We start from the raw sequence: 22,300 nt of genomic DNA on the forward strand, positions 1-22,300 counted from the left end.
TTTTGGTCAGGGTAGTAGTGCAGTTGCTACATTTCGCCTCCATTTTCCTGTTTTAAGGAGGGAAATATACAGTGATGCATGTTGGAAGAGTTTTAGTGTGGACAAGGCAGGTTCATGTCTCGTATGGTCGAATCACTTGCTGATGCATCCATACCAAGCCTGACATGTGAATAATGGCCACTTGAGTTACTGAAATGTGTTGATGTCTTCAGGAGCACGGGGAGAAATTTGGTGAGGAACTAAAATCACATCGCTTGCAATTTATTCATGGAATTTAATAATCGCAGTAGCCAATTGGGAGCTTTTTTAAAATCTTGAATCACAGAACAAAACTTTTATACTAGTTCTGTGATTTGATGATGAATGAATTATCATTTGCGATTGAGATAGGTTCAGGAATTTAAAACTCCATTCCCAGTCACAGATTTGTCAAGATGACAGTCAATTACAAATGGACAATGACAGCCAGCCTGACATATTGAGGATTATTAAAGTTTTGCGTACTGTTGTAATTTTCATTAATACTCGGCCACCGGGTGTTACTAAACTGGAAGGAACAGTGAATGGTAAACCAGAAATGCTGGAAGCGAGAGCAGAAATCGAATCGACATGAAGTCTGCTATGCAGGCACTTTGTAGACACTTTAAATGAAATGATACATTTGTAGCAGATGGTCTAACATGTTTAACTTGTACTGCTTTACAGTTGTCTCCAAAGAAGACCTGGGAAGGTTTCATAGGTGGTTTCTTTGCAACTGTTGTGTTTGGTTTTCTGGTATGTTAATTGCATTTAGTTAATTTCTTGTAGCAAGTGTGAGATGGGTGATTCACCTTATTACTATCAGCTGGTTTGTCCGTGAACACTAGCTTGTTGCCTCACTAAGTCTAAAAATTCTTCAATGATTGATATGTGGCACACCAGCATTCTGTCACATGCTTGACCACTGATTGGCAAAACCATTGAGTTCGGTGTGTGAATCCCCACATGGTCAGTTTTTGATCTTGCCTAGTTTATTGGGAACCATGAGGAAAAGCCCAGCCAGGTTACTCAAGTACACCATCTGGCAGCTTTGCATAGCTGCTTTGGCAGCAGCTTGATCACCAAATGTCTGCCCATCTTTTCAGCTGAGCAATAGTGTGGATCTCGCTCTCAATAATTTGTTTTCCATTAACTGTAGGCTGCATGATCTAAAAAATAAAATTGTAGAGGAGTCCCAATTGTTCTTTGGTAGTTTTATCTAAATGGAATTAATGTTAAACTATTCTGACTCAAATGTGCATTAACATAATACAGCTGGACTAGATTAGAGGAATTGGTGTTTATTCAGCCACCTTTGAAGTTAATTGATTTCCTCAATCTGTACTGTCCAAGCCTTGGTCCCAGTAAATAATATTTTCTTTCTTCCATTGGCTATGTGATCAGATCTGGTTTGTTTCCTCTTTATTCAGCAGAAGCATGTCTGTACGATCTGCTTTGAATAAATAACATGGTCAGTGTTTCATAGAAGCAAGAGAGGCTCAGAGGTTTGGTGACTTGGGTCAGTCTCCTGATTGATGTTTTATAAGTCACCAGCACATTATACATAAACAGAAGGTGCCTTTGCCTTTGTTCCTATGTATCCAAGTTAAGCATATATTGCTGTCTGGCATAATATGTAATATTCCTGTTACATAGAAACATATAAGATAGGAGCAGGTGTAGGCCATTCGGCCCTTCGGGGCTGCTCCGCCATTCAATGAGATCATGGCTGATCATCCAAACTCAGTACCCTGTCCCTGCCTTCTCCCCATATCCCTTGATCCCTTTAGCCTTAAGAAATATATCTAACTCCTCCTTGAATGTATTTAATGAATTCGCCTCAACTGCCTTCTGTGGTAGAGAATTCCACAGGTTCACCACTCTCTGGGTGAAGAAATTCCTCCTCATCTCTGTCCTAAATGGCTTACCCCTTATCTTTAGACTGTGACCCCTGGTTCTGGACTCCCCCGCCATCGGGAACATCCTTCTTGCATCTAGTCTGCCTAGCCCTGTTAGAATTTTATAAGTTTCAATGAGATCCCCTCTCATTCTTCTAAACTCCAGCAAGTAGAAGCCCAATCGACCCAATCTCTCCTCGTATGTCATTCCTGCCATCCCAGGTATCAGTCAGGTGAATCTTCGCTGCACTCCCTCCATGGCAAGAACATCCTTCCTCAGATAAGGCGACCAAAACTGCACACAATACTCAAGGTGTGGTCTCACCAAGGCCCTGTACAACTGCAGCAAGACATCCTTGTTCCTGTACTCGAACCCTCTCGCTACGAAGGCCAACATACCATTTGCCTTCTTAACCGCCTGCTGCACCTGCATGCTTACCTTCAGCGACTGGTGCACAAGGACACCCAGGTCTCGTTGCACTTCCCCTTCTCCCAATCTATTGCCGTTCAGATAATAATCTGCCTTCCTGTTTTTGCCACCAAAGTGGATAACCTCGCATTTACCCACATTGGGCAGATGCAGTATAATCACCCAACCTGTCCAAATCATACTGGAGTTTCTCGGCATCCTCCTCACAGCACACACTCCCACTCGTCTGCAAACTTGAGATATTACATCTAGTTCAATCGTCTAGATCATTAATATATATTGTGAATAGCTGGGGTCCAAGGACCGATCCCTGCCGTACCCCACTAGTCACTGCCTGCTACTCGGAAAAAGACCCGTTTATTCCAACTCTTTGCTTCCTGTCTGCCAACCATTTCTCTATCCAAGTCAGTATCTTGCCCCCAATCCCATGTGTCTTAACTTTACATGCTAATCTCTTATGCGGGACCTTATCAAAAGCCTTCTGAAAGTCCAAATACACCACATCCACTGGTTCTCCCTTATCTATTCTACCAGTTACATCCTCAAAAAATTCCGTAGATTAGTCAAGCACAATTTACCTTTTGTAAATCCATGTTGACTTTGTCCGATCCTGTCACTGCTTTCCAAGTGCTCTGCTATTACATCTTTTTACAATGGACTCTAGCATTTTCCCCACTACCGATGTCAGGCTTACCGGTCTATAATTCCCCGTTTCCTCTCTACCATCTTTTTTGAATAGTGGGGTAACATTAGCTACCCTCCAATCCATGGGAACTGTTCCAGAATCTATAGAATTTTGGAAGATGACCAGCAATGCATCTCCTATTTCTAGGGCCACTTCCTTAAGTACCCTAGGATGTAGATTATCAGGCCCTGGGGATTTATCGGCCTTCAATCACGTCAATTTCCCGAACACCATTTCCCTACAAATACTGATTTCATTCAGTTCCTCCATCTCATTAGACCCTATGTTCCCCGACATCTCTGGGAGGTTATTTGTGTCCTCCTTTGTGAAGACAGAACCAAAGTATGTATTTAATTGGTCAGCCATTTCTTTGTTCCCCATTATAAATTCCCTAGATTCTGACTGCAAGGGACCTACGCTTGACTTCACCAATCTTTTTCTCTTCACATATCTGTAGAAGCTTTTACAATCAGTTTTTATGTTCCCTGCAAGCTTACTCTCATACTCTATTTTCCCCCTCTTAATTAATCCCTTTGTCCTCCTTTGCTGAATCCTAAACTGCTCCCAATCCTCAGGTTTACTGCTTTTTCTGGCCAATTTATATGTCCTCTCCTTGGATCTTATGCTATCCCTAATTTCTCTTGTTAGCCAATGTTGAGTCACCTTTTTTGTTTTATTTTTATGCCTAACGGGGATGAGCAAATTCTGTAGTTCATCCATGCGATATTTAAATGTTTGCCATTGCCTATCCACCGTCAACCCTTTGAGTAACATTCCCCAATCAATCCTACCCAACTCGTGCCTCATACCATCGTAGTTTCCTTTATTTAAATTCAGGACCCTAGTCTCGGAGTCAAATACTTCACTCTCCATCTTAATGAAGAATTCGATCATATTATGATCGTTCCCCCCCAGGGGCCTCGCAGAACAAGATTGCTAAATAATCCTTTCTCATTACATAATACCCAGTCTAAGATGGCTTGATCTCTAGTTGGTTCCTTGATATATTGGTCCAAGAAACCATCCCGTATACACTCCAGGAATTCCTCCTCCACAGTATTGTTACTAATTTGGTTAGCCCAATCTATATGTAGATTAAAGTCACCCATGATAACTGCTGTGCCCTTATTGCACGCGTCTCTAATTTCCCGTTTAATTCCATCCCCAACCTCCGCATTACTGTTTGGGGGTCTGTATACAACTCCCACTAACGTTTTCTGCCCCATGGTATTTCTCAGCTCTACCCATACAGATTCCACATCATCAGAGCTAATATCCTTCCATAAAATTGTGTTAATCTCCTCTTTTTAACCAGCAATGCTACCCCACCTCCTTTTCCTTTTTGCCTGTCTTTCCTGAATATTGAATACCCCTGGATGTTGAGTTCCCAGCCTTGGTCACCCTGGAGCCATGTTTCCGTAATCCCAATCATATCATATATATCCGTTTACATCTATTTGCGCAGCTAATTCATCCACCTTATTACGAATGCTCCTCGCATTAAGACACAAAGCCTTCAGGCTTGTTTTTTTAACACACTTAGGGGGGGAAATTTAGTTGGTTGCGCCACCCGTTGGCACCTTAGGGCGCTAAGTGGGGCGCAAACCAACTAGCGCCTGGGCGTGGCACTGCCCAAGCCTCCCGCCAAATTCAGCTGGAGGTTAGTGGTGGCGCTAACCGGTAGCGCTGCGCTGCTGGCGATGACGTCATCAGTGTGCGCAGCGCCCCGTTCACGCCCCGGCCGTGAACTTTGGGAGCGCACCCTGATTTACCGCCGGACGCTATGTCCGACGGGGTCAGGGTGGCGTACCTACGGCCGGGGAGGCGCAAATTAAAGGCGAGGTGCGGGGCAGCCATTTTTGTTGGCCGCCTGCCAGCACCTGCCTGCGCTCCCGTCCCCGGCCTCCGGAACACCCCCCCCCCCCCCCAATGGCGTGCCGGCTGCGCTCCAAGAGCCCGGCACTTCTCTTGAGTGCCGGGCTCTTTTGCCTGCACTCCCGATCCCTGGGGGCCCAGCTGGGCCCCAGATCACGCTGCACAAGGCCCCTCCCCTTTAAGGGGGAGGAAGGCCTGCAATACTGCAGCGCGACGTGGCGCTGCGACGTGTAGCACCACGATATTCACTCGCAGCGCCCCAAGAGGGAGGCGGAGCTCCTCCAGTAGCACCCCGCTTCCCTTTGGGGTGCAACCGACCAATTTCCGGCGCGGGGGCGCTAATTTTTCCATGGCCCTACTTTTAGCGCCCCGGCGAAGTTAGCGCCCCAAATGAGGCTATACTGGATTTCTCCCCCTTGGACCTTTTAGAATTATTATTTACTATGGCCATGTTTGATTTTAAACCCTTGATTTCTCTGACTGACACTTTTGCTTTTCTCCTTCCTGTCTTTTGCTTCTATCCTTGTTTCCCTTTCCTCTGTCTCCCCGCACAGGTTCCCAACCCCCTGCCATATTAGTTTAAACCCTCCCCCACAGCACCCGCAAACACTCCCCCTAGGACATCGGTCCCGGTCCTGCCCAGGTGCAAACCGTCCAGTTTGTACTGGTCCCACCTCCCCCAGAACCAGTTCCAGTGTCCCAGGAATTTGAATCCCTTCCCCTTGTACCATTCCTCTAGCCACGTATTCATCTGAAATATCCTTCTATTTCTACTCTGACTAGCACGCGGCACTGGTAGCAATCCTGAGATTATTACCTTTTGAGGTCCTATTTTTTAATTTACCTCCTAACTCCCTATATTCAGCTTTTAGGACCTCATCCCGGTTTTTACCTATATCGTTGGTACCTATATGCACCACGACAACTGGCTGTCCACCCTCCCCTTCCAAAATGCTCTGCAGCCGCTCCGAGACACCTTTGACCCTTGCACCAGGGAGGCAACATACCATCCTGGTGTCTCTGTTCTAGCTCTTGGGGCAAGTTTGGGTTTTCCTTTTCTGTTTTGATGCAGCTATGATACTTGTTGATGCATGTTAGATTGTTTTTGTTTTTCTCTCTTGTATGTCTTTATAAACTCTATGTGTGAGATTCTATATAACTACACACAAGTACAGTTTATAGCATGATTATTTCAGGGATAATTTGATTTCCCATGTTGAATCTTTAAAAATAATTCTAAAGGGAAAATTTTCATAAATCTAAGTGTATTAAAACAATCATGAGTTTATATTTGAATGATACACACGGTTTTTAGAAGAAAAGCAATTTTCATGCACTTTTTAAAGAGTAATAGTTCTTTCATGAAAAATATTTGGATCAGTTTTTATTGATTCTCATTTATCTTTTTCTAGTTTGCCTATGCATTGTCAAGCTACAATTACTTTGTCTGTCCAGTGGATTACAGCAGTGAAACCAACAGCTTTATTGTTGACTGCGAACCTTCACTCCTGTTCCATCTACAGGAATACACACTTCCATCTCTACTGCAATCTGTCCTTGGATGGGTGAGGAGTGTTTTTTTTTTTAAGTTTACAACTGTTTCTAGCAACAACTTAAATTTATATAGTTCTCTTCATAAAACAATAATGCCCGAGTGCTTTTTAAGGAGGAGATGTGAATACTGTGCATTAAAGGAAGAATTGAAGGGGAGATCAAGGGCACTATTAAAACAGCAGTGAGCAAGGTAGGGGTGTAAGTGCGCAATGTTCGAAAGATGGTCAAAGTCAATCTTGGCTACAGATCATATGTGGATAAAAAGCTAATCTCGGTTAAACAGATTGTCAAGCTTATGCTGCCACTGAATTTATCTTGACCATGCAGTCTGGGAGTTTGATGAAATGGAGTCCAGAGGCACACATTATGCAGGAATCAAACAGGATAATTTTGTTTTGTTAACATTGAGCTGGAAGAAATGTTGCCTTATCCAAGATTTGATGTTGAAAAGCCAATTGAATATTGCAGCTTTGCATTCTTTGTAATGCAGAGAGACAGAGTTGCGTGTTGTTAGCATATATGTGGAAGCTGACGTGTGCTTGCGACTCATGTCGCTAAAAGGTACCATGTCAATGATGAATAAGAGGGGATCAAGGATGGTGCTCTGGAGTACACTGAAAGTGACGGCACAGGAGGAAGAGATATTTGAGGATATGTAGTGATTATGGTGGAACAATGAGAGAACCGTGTGCAGAGATGGACTATGGCGAAGAATGGAATAGTCGTTAATGTCAAAGGAGGTAAACCGGATGAGGAGAGATGATGAGCTGCTGGTCACAGTGAAAACTAATGATCATTGAATCTCAGTGTTTTGGATGGATCAGAAATCAAATTGGATGAACTCCAACAGGGATTAGTGAGAGAGAGAAATATATATATGTAGCTGGAAGGCAGTGATATATTCATGAACCTTGGAGCGGATGGGTAGGCTAGACATAAGATAGCAGTTTCAGAAAATAAATGATGCAAATATGGGCATTTAATAAGATGGATGTTGGTTTTCAATTGGGTGGGAACAGTGACTGAAGAGGGAAAGATCGATGGCATTGGCAAACCTAGTTGGGAATTGGGAGCTAGGTAAGTAGGGAGCTTTGAGTTTGGTATGAGCTTCAGAGTGTGAGAGTGGGAGCGGAGTTGGGAGTACTAGGATGGATGTTGGAATTTTAGAAACAAAGTAGTCTGTATTTAATTGGAGCTAAAGATGGAGGGTGCACGGAAGGAAGGTCAAAAGGAGGCAGTTTGTGAAAGGGAGTTTGAGGTTGTTCAGTGCTCTTTAGGAATGACCCTGGAGTAATCAGAGGATTTGACTGCAGAGGGGAAGTGTTGGTGTTGCTTGAGGTGATCAAGCTAGTTTTAGCAATAGATATTCAGGCTGATCAAACCTCATGAGTGCTGTAGTCTGTGGCTCAGAGTTAAGTCTGTGGAGATGACTGCTGTACTGGGAGAATGGCGTGATTTAGAGAACATGACATCTATAAATCAACACAAAGCTGCATTAGAAAAGTTGGGGGAAATCTATGTATATTCAGATATGTTGATGATTACCTTTTTTCCCATTACCATTTTATATATAAGTGTATACAGTATGTTGCAACAATACAATAGTCATGCGCTATCTTGCCATTTAGTGTAAATGTCATTGTTCCCAATGGTGCATAAGTTACACAATTAGTTTCATGAGTTTTTTTAAAAAGCTTAGATGAAGGTGACTGATGCAGTGGAGTTTGAAATCTGAAAACCGTCTTTCAAAACATTTTTTCAACCTTCTGTGTTTGTTTAGTCAAAATGTTCTACTTTTAAAATTCTGTTGTTTTATCATGCATAACTATTTAATTTGACACTAGTTGGCATTAAACTTGAAATCTTACTTCCAGAGTAAGGGTACTTGCTTGGCACCTCGGATACATTGTAGATTCAGGCCTCCATGAACCATTTTTTGGGGCACCCAGCATTGGAATATTGGCTCCATTGTATACACATTGCAATACATTGTAATTTGGCACTTGTGTTAATTTATACTGTGTTTAACTTAAGTTGGGGTTTGAGGATATTCTTTTTTTAAGAGCGAGTTAGGTAAGTTTCCCCCTTTTTTTAAATATCCCTTTTTCCCATTTGCATTAATGGTTCTTGGTGAAGGTGAGTACGCAGCAGACTTCTAGGCCACCACCAGTGCCTCCTGTAGCTGGCTACTGAGTGACTTCTTTGGCATAACTGAGTCTTCTGATTTCCCTCCCCTGGATTTGAAGGTGACCCAAATTAGAGTGGTGCTCAAATCTGCTTTAGTTCCCAGAGATGTTTTTAATGGATTGTTAACCTTTCCTTGCCAGTTCAGTTGGTTGAGTCACTGTATGCATTTCCAGTTAATTTCTAGTACACAGTTGTGGGTGATATTGACACAAATGTCTATTGCTGGCAGTAGACCAGTAATGGAAACCAGAACTCGGGGGGTGGGGGGGAACCTTTATTCTTAACATGTCTTCCATGGAGCCTTAATTCCTATTATTTGGGTGAATGGTTTTACTACCTGTGCCATCTGCCTGTACAAATGGAATTATAGTGGCCCTGGAGATACAGCGGAATCCTATTCATCACCTAAGCATGCCCAGAAATCCAAGCCTACAGGCAAAAGTGTACTATGGCAGACCCCATACACTCCCATGTGACCTTGATAAATCCAACACAGGCAAACCTGCCTGTTTGGTCATTTTAAATCTGAGACCGACAAGTTCACGTTTTATTTTTCTAATTGTCCTGATTTTTTTCCACACAGAAAACAGTGCACCTATACCCATTTCAGATACACAGCATTGCTCTTTCCACATTTGCATCCTTAATTGGGCCTTTTGGAGGCTTTTTCGCTAGTGGATTCAAACGAGCTTTCAAAATCAAAGTAAGTATCACAATTGGATTAGTTGTATATTTGTAGCCCAGCTATAATGCACAATATTTTAAGACTAATGATTTTAAAGGAAGAGCCTGATTAAAGGATCAACTGTTCTAAGTTATTTGTACATGCATTCAAAGCATTACAAATCATTCTGCTTTGAAGATTACGGTGGCATAGTGGTTAGCACTGTTGCCTCACAGCGCCAGGGACCCGGGTTCGAATCCGGCTTCGGGTGAATGTCTGTGTGGAGTTTGCACATTCTCCCCATGTTTGCATGGGTTTCCTCCGGGTGCTCCGGTTTCCTCCCACAGTCCAAAGATGTGCGGGTTAGGATGATTGGCTATGATAAATTGACCCTTAGTGTTAGGGGGATTAAATACGTGGCGTTACGGGGATAGGGTGGGATATGTGTTGGTGTAGGGGTTACGGGGATCGGGTGGGATATGTGTCGGTGCAGGCTCGATGGGCCGAAATGGCCTCTATCTGCACTGTGGGGTTTCTGTGATTACAGTAGTTCGGTTAAGCATTTGTGCATATTTTCTGACATTGGGAAGATATCTAAAGTGCTATTGTCTAAAAGATACTTTCTCATTTCAGCAATTCTTATCTATGCAATACCAGACTTTATAATGTTATGTGGCTGTCAGCAGTAAAACCTTTCCTAGTCAAAATTCTGTCTAAAGTAGAATTAAGCTATATATGTATTTGACTGAGCTGTGTAAGATTTTTTTTTTTGTTTCCTCAAAGATTTTTAAGTTTGTGATTTGACTCGTGTTTAAAATATTTTTTCAAAAATCTATATACAGTACTCACCAAAGTTAGGTTTACATATTCAATAATGACCGTGCCTTGGTCGTGGGGTGTCTTCATATACCAATGAAGTGCAGAATTAAAACTATGAACCAGTGTCTCATGAATTTCCAATTAGCTGGCTGCCATGATTGAAGAAGCTGAGTTAAAGCACAATGTTTCCCTGAACGGGAAGCAAAGGAACACTTTTTGAGGTCAGATTTTAAGCAGTATTGGCAGAAGCTCTAGCAGCTACCCTCAGCATGTTGCATGGCATGGGGGGGGCGGGGAGGAGTTGGGAGAGATAAGAGAGAAGAGGAGCCTGATGGGTACATATAAAGAGTTGTTTAAAAAGTTAGCATAGAATCTTAGCAAATGACTGTATAGAAAGAAGTACAGGAAACTTTCGTTTAACCGGAGGTTAAATGTCCGGAAAGCTCTATCTACCGGCAAAATTCAGGAGCCGTTTCCTATAAGTTTTTTTACTTCTCGTTGCTTTTTTTTTTCCAGTCAGGCTCTGCAAGGTCTAGCTGAAGCTGTTGCTTAGCTACAGAGACGTTTTGAAGCTGTTGCTAAGCAACAGGGTTTGTTGATTCACACGGCGCTCAAAAGCTCCGTATGTTTTAACATTAGCGCTGGTTTCTACGGCAATTTTGATGGTACGGCACCAGCTCGGTCCCGTCAGTGCCGGATACCAGAAAGTTTCCTGTAGTAAGGAAAATTTCGACTGTTCTGACAAACTTGTTAACATTTCATTTTAATAAGTTATTATGTGTGAAACATTTACTATTTTCTGTCAGATAAGTGTGACTGTTGTATTTTCATTAGGATTTTGCTGACACTATTCCAGGACATGGTGGGATTATGGACCGCTTTGATTGTCAATATCTGATGGCTACCTTTGTTCATGTTTACATCACCAGTTTTATCAGGTAAATCTGCTTTAGTTCCACTCTGTCTTATGTGTAGTTATCTACACTTACAAAATATAAGAACATTAAGAAGTAGGAGCAGGAGTAGGCCATACGGCCCCTCGGGCCTGCTCCGCCATTCAATAGGATCATGGCTGATCCGAACCTAGACTCACGTCTGTTGAATCCATAAATCTTAAAGTATGGTGTTCTTCAATAACTAGACGGAGGCTGCAGATTAACAATCAACAGGTGTTTACTGGAGGAGGGTAGTCTAAAGACTAACAGTACAGATGCCTGCTCAAGGCTTATATACCGGTGTGGTCACTGCCGGTACTACAGTATACAGGAGCTGTAAAAGTAGTTCTCTCTTAAAGGTACATACACTACAATTCCTCCCCTTTTAGATTAACAGTACCCATAACATTCAAATAACAGTTAACACTTTAACATGCACATTTAACTGAAATAGTCCATTTATAGATTCAGTCTTTGGGGCGGCTTCCTGATCCTTTCTGGATAGCACCTTTCCTGAGTGTCTTGTTCTTGGTGCGGAGGCGATTCTGGCCCCCCTTTCGTCGGTTAGTTCATCAGTTTCCGCTGCAACTGTTTCTGGGGTATGTCGGGTTCATCCCCAGGTACGCGAGACATGGGGTTGACTCGTTCCTGTGACGCTAGGATCTGGTCGACGTGGCGTCTCACAATGTTCTCCCCGACATCCACTGTGTACATTAGTGGCCCCTGCCGTGTGCATATCGTTCCGGGTTGCCATTTCTCTGTTCGGTAGTCGTGGGCCAAGACTGGTTGTCCTACATTGAAGCTCCTTGTCGGCTTCTCATTGATGTGCTGGAATTGCTTATCCTCAACATTTCTTCGCACATTTGGTCTGAGCAAATCCAGACGAGATCTCAACCTTCGGTTAAAGAACATCATGGCCGGGGTCTGGTTGGTGACTGCATGTGTCGCATTTCTGTAGGCTAACAGGAAATTGTCCACCTTATGCTGTAGTGGAATGTCATCATCGCACATGGCCCTTATTGCCTTTTTAAAGGTTTGTGCGAACCTCTCAGCCAATCCATTTGTGGCTGGATGATACGGGGCGGATGTGTAATGCCTTACCCCATTCCTTCTCATAAATTTCCGGAACTCTTCGGACACAAACTGTGGTCCGTTATCAGAGCAAATCTGCTCTGGCAAGCCGTTCCTGGCAAATATGGTCCGTAGGACTGCAATCGTTTTCTCCATAGTGGTGGAGGACATTTTGATCATCAGGCCATTTCGAGTGCGCATCCACTGCTATTAAGAACATTGAGTCCATGAATGGACCAGCAAAATCAATATGCACCTGTTGCCATGGAGAGGAGGGCCACTCCCATGGGTGTAGAGGGGCATGTGGTGGTGTATTTTGGACCTTCTGGCATCCTGAGCAGCTCTTTGTCAGGTCCTCGATTTGTTGATCGATCCCCGGCCACCACACAAGCCCCAGCAAGGCTTTTCATTTTCACCCCTCCCAGATGGCCTTCGTGAAGCTCATTGAGCACTCTCTCCCTTAACTTGGGTGGAATTACCTCTCGGGATCCACACATCACTATCCCCTGACATACTGACAGCTGTTCTCTTCTGGATGAGAATGCTGGCAACAGTGAGTCGCCATGTGTTGGCCATCCCTTCACCGTCAAATCATATACCCGAGACAGTGTCGGATCATTTCGGGTCTCCTTCTCTATATCCGCGTTAGTTACTGGCAAGCGTTCAATTATGGACGAATAAAATATTTCGATAGGGTCCACTGCTGGTGCTTCCTCCACAGTAGGCAGTGGCAGGTGTGATAGCCCATCAGCGTTTCCATGCTGTTTCGTGCCCTTATACTCTATTTCATATTGGTTCGCCCCTAGAAAAAGGGATCATCTTTGTAGCCGTTGTGTAGTCATCACCGGAACGCCCTTCTTTGGATTACAGATGGAGACAAGTGGTTGGTGGTCAGTCAGCAAGGTGAACTTCTGCCCATGCAGATAGTGGTTGAATTTTTTTACTCCCCATACTAGGCTGAGGGCCTCCCTGTCAATCTGGGCGTAGTTGCGCTCGGCTGAGGTTAGTGACCGAGACGCAAAGGCTACTGGCCTCTCCAACCCGTCTGGGAATTTGTGCGACAGCACCACTCCAATACCATAGGGTGATGCATCACACGCCAACCGAATTGGTAGTGCTGGGTTGAAATGGGCCAACACCTCTTTTGATGTGATCAATTCTTTGCACTTCTGGAAAGCTCGTTTACATTCGTCATTCCACTTCCATGGTACCCCCGTTTGTAGTAGGGTGTTCAGTGGGTGTAATACTGTAGACAAATTTTGGTAAGAACTTATGGTAGTAGTTCACCAGCCCGAGGAACGACCTCAGTTGTGACACATTTTCCGGTGCTGGAGCCTTGACTACTGCCTCAATCTTTTCAGGGGACTTATGTAACCCCTCTTCATCAATAACGTGGCCACCATACGAGATCTGCTTCTGGAAAAACTCGCACTTGTGGCGATTAGCTCGTAGCCCATATTCCTTCAATCTAGTGAGCACCTTCTCCCAGTTGGCAAGGTGATCACTGTCATTTTCGCCCGTGGCCAGGATGTCGTCCAAATAACACTGGGTCCCTGGAATCCCTTGCAGGACTTGATCCATTGCCCTTTGCCAAATAGCCGGAGCTGATGCTACCCCGAACACCAACCGGTTGTATTGGTAGAGACCTTTGAGTGTTGATCGTGAGGTATTGTTTTGAGGCTTCTTCTATCTCCATTTGCAGGTACGCCTGGGCCAGATCAATCTTAGTGAAGCGTTTACCTCCAGATAGCGAGGCGAAAATATCCTCAATCCGTGGAAGCGGATATTGTACCGTGTGAAGGACTGTGTTCACTGTCACCTTAAAATCCCCACAGATGCGGACCACCTTTGGTTCCCCAGGCGTATTACTCAACGACCTCTTCATTACAGGAACGATGTGTATAGCCCACTCGCTCCAGTCCACTTTGGACAGTACCCCTGAACGTTCCAAACCTTCCAGCTCTGCTTCGACGGCTGGTCGGATCGCATAAGGCCCCGGTCTGGCCTTAAAAAAAATAATAAATAAATAAATAAATAAAAAACCTTTGGGCTTGCATTTTCCTCTATTTTAATCGTCGCTGTTATGCCTTTTAGTGTTCCGAGTCCCTCCTGGAACACTTCTTGTGCGTCAGTTAGCATTTTTGACAGTCGTCCAGGTGTGACGTCGTCATCCTTTTTGGCCTCAACCTTCAGTGCCTGTATGGAATGCCAATCTAATTATATCTTCCGGATCCATTCACGTCCTAGTAGTGGTGGTCCTCCATCTGGCAATACATATAGGTCCATTTTTGGTATTTCCTGGCCTTTGTATATCACGTTCACCCTTATTTTTCCTTTGGGGTAGACTTTTTGCCCCGTGTACGTCTTCAAGACAATCTCTGTAGCTTTCAAGGGTATATGTGAGAATAGCCCCTTGTAGTCCCTTCGGTTTATGACTGTTAGGGCTGATCCTGTGTCCAATTCCATTTTCACTTGGACTCCGTCTATCTTGAGCGTGACCCAGATAGTCTGGTGAGCCTCCATTTTGATTACCTTATGTAGTTTCAGACAACCCAGCTCCTTGCTTCCGGAGTCTGTATCACTTTTCTGTTCGTCTGAACTACTGTCCATCACCTTATGTACCTTTTTGTACTTCTCCTGTGGAGATTTCTTGCTGCTGGTTTTCTTCCCTGACCTGCAGACTCTTGCTATGTGTCCTGCTTTTCCACACTGTCTGCACACTTGGTCCTTCAACCAACAATCCTTCTGGTCGTGTGTTCTGCCGCAGCGATAACACTTCCCTGCTCCATATGACATTTCATTGGTGCCATATTCTTGCGGTCTCCGTTGTATCTCTGCAGCGCCCCGTGCGGCTGCTTCGTGTGATACTGCCATGCTGAAAGCCTTGTCCAGCGTAAAATCCTTTTCTGATAGAAGCCATTTCTGGGTTCCTTCACTTTGAAGCCCACACACAAACTTGTCCCTTAACGTATCTGCTAGTCCCATTCCAAACTGGCAGTGTTTCGATAGCTTGCGCAGTTCCGTTAAATACTCAGCATTACTTTCGTCTTTATGCTGGTTCCTTTTGTGGAACTTAAATCTTTCTGCTATCAGCAGCGGTGTGGGGTTTAAGTGGTCCTGTAGGATTTCCACTATGCTTTCGAAATCCTTATCCACTGGCTTCTCTGGGGTTATTAGGTTTCGCAGTAAGCCATACGTTTTTGCACCCATGGAATTCAACAAAACCCAGTGCTTTCTTGGCATCTGGCACTTCATTCGCCTTGCAGTACACCTCAATGCGTTCCACATATGTCGCCCAATCTTCGACTTCATTGTCGAACGCAGTGACACTGCCACTCTTCGGCATCCCTGGGTGTGGTTAGACTTTCTAAAATGGCGTCTCCCGCGCTCTCCCTTCTCCGCTGGCTAAAAATGGCGTCTCCCGCGCTTTCCTTTCTTCCCGCACTCGCCCTTCTCCGCTGCGGCTTCAAAAATGGCGTCTCCCGCGCTCTCCCTTCTCTGCGGCTCAAATGGCGTCTCCCACGCTCCCTTTCTTTCCCAGCGGACGCTGCTCAGCCCTTGAGCCCTGGCTGCGCTCTGCGCGTTCTCCTGTGCGCCTCTCTCGTTGCCGCCGCTCGGTCCTGAACCCCGGCTGTGCTTTACCCTCTCTCTTTTTGTTTTCAACCCCCGGCTGCGCCCTGTGCGCTCTACCCTCTCTCTTACCCCGTCGACGTTGCTCAGCCTTTTCTGTGCCGTCGGTCGGCTCCAGCCACCGCTGCCCGGGAAGGGTCTGCGCTGTACCTGTTGCCAGTCTGTTGCTGGATCGTCGTGGCTGGAGAACCAAGCCCAGCTCTAAACAGCCTCCCCTGCGATGTTCACTCTCTGCCGGATGACTGGGCTGTTGCTCGTGGTCGACGCCCGTGCTTCTGGCCTCGACCTTCTTCCACCGTCCTCCCGGAGCGAATCCTTGGAAGGAAATGCAGAGTTGCAGGTGGATTCGAATCGACCTCGTCGCCACTGTTGAATCCGTAAATCTTAAAGTATGGTGTTCTTCAATAACTAGACAGAGGCTGCAGATTAACAATCAACAGGTGTTTACTGGAGGAGGGTAGTCTAAAGACTAACTGTACAGATGCCTGCTCAAGGCTTATATACAGGTGTGGTCACTGCCGGTACTACAGTATACAGGAGCTGTAAAAGTAGTTCTCTCTTAAAGGTACATATACTACAACGTCCACTTCCCTGCCCGCTCCCCGTAACCCCGAATTCCCTTATCAGCTAGGAAACTGTCTATCTCCGTTTTAAATTTATTTAATGTTGCAGCTTCCACAGCTCTCTGAGGTAGCAAATTCCATAGATTTACTACCCTCTGAGTGAAGAAGTTTCCTCTCATCTCAGTTTTGAAACGGCAGCCCCTTATTCTAAGATCATGCCCCCTAGTTCTAGTCTCACCCATCAGTGGAAACATCCACCCGATCAAGCCCCCTCACAATCTTATATGTTTCGATAAGATCGCCTCTCATTCTTCTGAATTCCAATGAGTAGAGGCCCAACCTACTCAACCTTTCCTCATAAGTCAACCCCCTCATCTCCGGAATCAACCAAGTGAACCTTCTCTGAACTGCCTCGAGAGCAAGTATATCTTTTCTTAAATATGTAAACCAAAACTGTACGCAATATTCCAGGTGTGGCCTCACTAGTACCCTGTACAACTGAAGCAAGACTTCCCTGCTTTTATACTCCATCCCCTTTGCAATAAAAGCCAAGATTCCATTGGCCTTCCTGATCACCTGCTATACCTGCATACTAACCTTCTGTGTTTCATGCACGAGGACCCCCAGATCCCTTTGTACTGTAACACTTTGCAGTTTCTCTCCATTTAGATAATAACTTGCTCTTTGATTTTTTTCTGCCAAAGTGCATAACCTCACACTTTCCAACATTATATTCCATCTGCCAAACTTCTGCCCACTCACCTAGCCTGTCTATGTCCTTTTGCAGGTTTTTTATGTCCTCCTCACTCACTGCTTTCCCTCCCATCTTTGTATCGTCGGCAAACTTGGATACGTTGCACTTGGTCCCCTCCTTCAAGTCGTTAATATAGATTGTAAAGAGTTGGGGTCCCAGCACTGACTCCTGCGGAACACCACTAGTTACTGATTGCCAACCTGAGAATGAACCATTTATCCCACTCTGTTTTCTGCTGGATAGCCAATCTTCCACCCATGCCAGTGTATTACTCCCAATCCCATGATATGTTCAAGGTAATCACGTGTTTTAAAGATTTATGAATGGCACTAATATATAAATACCACTTCACCACTCTTCTGTTTAATTATACAGTTATAGTCCAGCCAGTTTGTTTTGACTTCAAGTTAAATCTGACGTACGACTACTCCCCTAACGCAAAAGCATACACGCCAGAAGAGACCGATGAATAGAGGGATGGCAGTAGTGTGTGGAAATGCTTATCATTAGAATGAAGTATACCCTACAATATATGCGATCTATCTATCTTCACCATCTGAATATCCTGCAAACAATGTAGGAGTATACAAGAGTAGTACAGTTTAGGAGGGGGAGGACCCTGCCGAAAAGCTGAGACTAGATTCCAGGACAGGCCGGTTGAGAATATTATCATTTGCAGTGGTTACAACTAAACAATAATCTACCTATGTGTCCAGTATTCAGTACTGAATATTGGTGAGGATGATGGTTCCTCTGGGGAGGACAGCCAGAGCCAAGTCCACAGCACCACGGGTGGCTCAGGTGTGTGGGGAAGAGGAGGAAGATCGGGAAAGCAATAGTGATAGGGGATTCGATAGTATGGGAAACAGACAGGCGTTTCTGCAGCTGCAAACATGATTCCAGGATGGTATGTTGCCTCCCTGGTGCCAGGATCAAGGATGTCACTGAGCAGCTGTAGGACATTCTGAAGGGGGGGGAGGGAGAACAGCCAGAGATAGAGGTCCATATCGGTATCAACGACATAGGTACAAAGAGGAATGAGGTCCTGCAGGCAGATTTCAGGGAGCTAGGAAAGAAATTAAAAAGCAGGACCTCAAAGGTAGTAATCTCCGGATTACTCCCAGTGCCACAGCTAATGAGTATTGAAATAGGAGGATGGAGCAGATGAATGCGTGGCTGGAGAGATGGTGCAGGAGGGAGGGTTTTAGATTCCTGGGACATTGTGACCGGTTCTGGGGGAGGTGGGACCTGTCCAGGCTGGACGGGTTGCACCTCAACAGAGCCAGGACTAATATCCTCACGGGGAGCTTTGCTAGTGCTGTTGGGGAGGGTTTAAACTAATTTGGCAGGGGGAGGGGCACCAGGATGTAGCATTAGAAAGGAGAAACAAGGTGCACAAAGGATTGGGAGAGACAGATAGAACTAGAGTAAGAAATAGTATGGTATTAGGTGGGCTCAGAGTAGGAAAGTCTAAGATAGGTTTACAGTGCATGTGTGTAAACGCACAAAACGCTCTGAAAGAAGGGAGCGGTAAAGAGCTTGTTGAAAGGTAAAACCAGAAATACAATGGCGTTGGCTTATCACCGGGAACAGTTGATAGCCTGAAGGAAGTAAAGCATAAAGTGCAGGAGAGAGGGAGAGATAAAGAAGGAAAAAGATCTAATTTGCAGGCTAACTAATCTGAAAACTCAGATTAGTTAGCCTGCAAAAAAGGGAAAAAACAGGGATTTGGAAAGCCAGGAAAAGCTGCTGAGACACCAATATAAAAAGAGGGAAAAAAAAGAGAAACTTAAAGTTTTACCGACAGGGAAGTTACTAACGTCTGTGCCGAGACAAATAAAACACAAGATTGCTGAGTGAAAGGAACCTTTAAAAAAAAATGCTGGAATTTCAGTTTGTGTGAAAGTGTGTGTTAAAGTGTGAAAGTTTTCCTGACTATGAATGTTTAAGAAGTTACAGTATTTCTTTTGTCTGAAAGTCCGTCTTTAAAAGAAAGATTCTGTTATGTGTGTTTTAGCTCCACCCACTTCTCTGTTAAAAGCGTTAAAATCTTTTGTCTTGTCTTGGATTTTGGAAGTTTTAAGAGTGTGCGAATAAGATTGTGCCCCCAGAATTGAAAAAAACTACTACAATTTAAGTTAAGCTGGTGTGTAAAAACTAGGAAGAGCAACAAAAAGTTTGTTTAACAAAAGATTAAGTTTCAGTCTAAGATTTAACCTTGGAGTCGCAGTTGCTATGGTGAAATCTTCTAAAGCAGTTTGATTTGATTTGTTTAAATGTGAAAAACTAATTTTTTTCCAGTTATATTCAATGTTTTTACAGTATTTTGGAAAGACATCTGAAGAAAGGACAATAAGAAATATGGCGCAATTTACTGTTTTCTGCAAGAATGTGCTATTTTGTTTTGTTTTATCTGTTCTGTTCGTGTTTAGTTAAAGTGTGAAAACACAACTGTCTTTTTCAATCGGGAAAGTTTTTTTTAATTTACGTGCGCCTGATAATGTTTTGCTCCACCTTCTTTAAAAACCTGCAAAGGAGTTAACCCTTCCCACTGACAGCTGTTTAAGTTCACCAAGCAACAACTTTAGTATGAAATTTAAAGATATTGGACATTATTAAATTTAAGACCACAGGCTCACACACAGATTACCCAACAGGACTTTAGAAGTTGTAAGGCTTTTATTAAAGAGCTACAGTTTTAAAGCATAATCAGATATTACATATGGTTTAAGCCGAGTATAATAGACATACAACCCGTGACAGTAGGAGTGATCTACGACTCCCGAATCGGAATGCCACAACCGGACAGATGAGGCAGTACGGTGGTCTCGGATTGGGTGGATTCCTGCAGTCTGCTGCAGCGGTCACTTCCATTGGGTCATCTCTCAAGCTGCTGGAGGTGTTAGGCCATCAGCCACCTCAGAGGCTAAACTTGACCAAGGTGTTAGGCCGTAGCCACCTTGGGGAAGCCTTTGCCCTTGACTGCCTGATTTCCTCTCTCGGTCGTCTATATTTATAGTTATTTCGGTGGGCTGGTAATCACCTGGTGTCAATCATTTGATCCCCCATCCTATTGTCCAATTGTGAAGCGGGAAGGCAACCCTTGCCGTCCCTTTCTGCATGACTGACAAGGCCTCCCTCTTCTCTTTCTAGAGGAATGTTTTGTTATGTTTCTTTAAGGACATTTATGGCTTCGTGGCTCCTTGTTATCTAGCAGGTGCTATCCTCCCTGTTTCCTTGCATTTTACGATTCCCTTATCACTTCTATTTGTCTTTTGATGCTTGATATTCGACCTTGCTGGCATTTATGCTATCTGTTCCCGGTTGCATGTTGTCAGTCTCTGTTCTAAGAATTAAAACCCATCTTTGAATCTAACAGCTATTTCTTACAAGGTGCAAATAGCCACATAGGAATATGATGTTGTGGCGATAACGGAGACCTGGCTCAAAAAAGGGCAGGATTGGGTACTAAATATTCCTGGATATAAGGTGTTCAGGAAAGATAGGGAATGAAAGAAAGGAGGTAGGGTGGCAGTATTGATAAAGGAGAATGTTACAGTGCTGGAGAGAGAGGATGTCTCGGCGGGTTCAAGGACAGAATCTATTTGGTTAGAGTTGAGAAACAATAGAGGTGCCATTACACTACTAGGTGTATTCTATAGGCCACCAAGTAGTGGGAAGGATAGAGAGGAGCAAATTTGCAGGGAAATTACAGAGAGGTGCAAGAACTATAGAGTAGTGATAATTGGGGACTTCAACTATCCTAATATAGACTGGGATAGTAATATTGTGAAGGGTAGAGAAGGGGAAGAATTTCTGAAGTGTGTTCAGGAGGACTTTCTTGATCAGTATGTTTCCGGCCCAATGAGGAAGGAAGCATTGCTGGATCTGGTTCTGGGGAATGAGGTTGGTCAAGTGGAGCAAGTGTCTGTAGGGACACATTTAGGGAACAGTGATCACAGTATCATAAGGTTTAGATTAGCTATGGAAAAGGACAGTGAGCAATCTGGAGTAAAACTACTTAATTGGAGGAAGGCCAATTTCAGTGGGTTGAGAATGGATCTGGCCCGGGTAAATTGGAATCAAAGATTGGCAGGCAAAACTGTAATCGAACAATCGGTTGCCAGTAAAGAGATGTTTCGGGTACAGTCGAGGTACATTCCCACAAGAGGGAAAGGTAGGGCAACCAAAGTCAGAGCTCCCTGGATGACGAAAGCGATAGAGAGTAAGATGAAGCAGAAAAAGGGGGCATATGACATATGTCAGGTTGAAAGTACAAGTGAGAACCAGGCTGAATATAGAAAGTTCAAAGGGGAAGTGAAAAAGGAAATAGGGGCAAAGAGAGAGTGTGAGAATAGATTGGCAGCTAACATAAAAGGAAATCCAAAAGTCTTCTATAGGCATATAAATAGTAAACTGTAGTAAGAAGAGGGGTGGGGCCGACTAGGGACCAAAAAGGAGACCTACGCATGGAGGCAGAAGGCATGGCTGAAGAACTAAATGAGTACTTTGCATCTGTCTTTACCAAGGAAGACGATGCTGCCAAAGTGATAGTGAAAGAGGAGGTAGTTGAGATAATGGATGAGATAAAAATTGATAGAGGAAGTACTAGAAAGGCTGGCTGTACTTAAAGTAGATAAGTCACCAGAACCAGATGGGATGCATCCTAGGATGCTAAGGGAAGTAAAAGTGGAAATTGCGGCGGTATTGGCCATAATCTTCCAATCCTCCTTGGATACGGGGGTGGTGCCAGAGGACTGGAGAATTGTAAATGTTCAAAAAAGGGTGTAAGGATAAACCCAGCAATTACAGGCCAGTCAGTTTAACCTTGGTAGTGGAACCTTTTAGGAATGATAATCCAGGACATAATTAACAATCACTTGGACAAGTGTGAATTAATTAAGGAAAGCCAGCACGGATTTCTTAATGGCAAATCGTGTTTAACTAACTTGATTGAGATTTTTGATGAGATAATCGAGAAGGTTGATGTTGTGGACATGGACTTCCAAAAGTCATTTGATAATAGGCTTGCCAGCAAAGTTGAAGCCTATGGAATAAAAGGGACAGTGGCAGCATGGATACGAAATTGGCTAAGTGACAGGAAACGGAGAGTAGTGGTGAACGGTTGTTTTTTGGACTGGAGGAAGGCACACACCCCAGGGGTCGGTACTAGGACCACTGCTTTTCTTGATATATATTAATGACTTGGTTTTGGGT

The 22,300-nt window shown here is 44.2% G+C and overlaps 1 protein-coding gene across 3 annotated transcripts in view; it reads left to right on the forward strand.

Annotated features, from left to right (window-relative positions):
* Positions 1–22,300, forward strand: part of cds1 (CDP-diacylglycerol synthase (phosphatidate cytidylyltransferase) 1) — a 159,587-nt gene that overhangs the window by 123,178 nt on the left and 14,109 nt on the right. For 2 of the 3 annotated variants that reach the window (XM_085963461.1, XM_085963479.1), the window contains 4 exons: positions 706–774; positions 6,319–6,471; positions 9,231–9,350; positions 10,965–11,068. In XM_085963461.1, coding sequence (XP_085819587.1) covers positions 706–774; positions 6,319–6,471; positions 9,231–9,350; positions 10,965–11,068 — 446 coding nt within the window. The remainder of the gene's footprint in view (positions 1–705; positions 775–6,318; positions 6,472–9,230; positions 9,351–10,964; positions 11,069–22,300) is intronic. The other variant, XM_085963471.1, reaches the window with a different exon arrangement.

The sequence above is a fragment of the Somniosus microcephalus genome, chromosome 2 (genome assembly GCF_052327205.1).
Source record: "Somniosus microcephalus isolate GS21.2 chromosome 2, FLI_Smic_1.0, whole genome shotgun sequence".
Classification (NCBI taxonomy): Eukaryota; Metazoa; Chordata; class Chondrichthyes; order Squaliformes; family Somniosidae; genus Somniosus; species Somniosus microcephalus.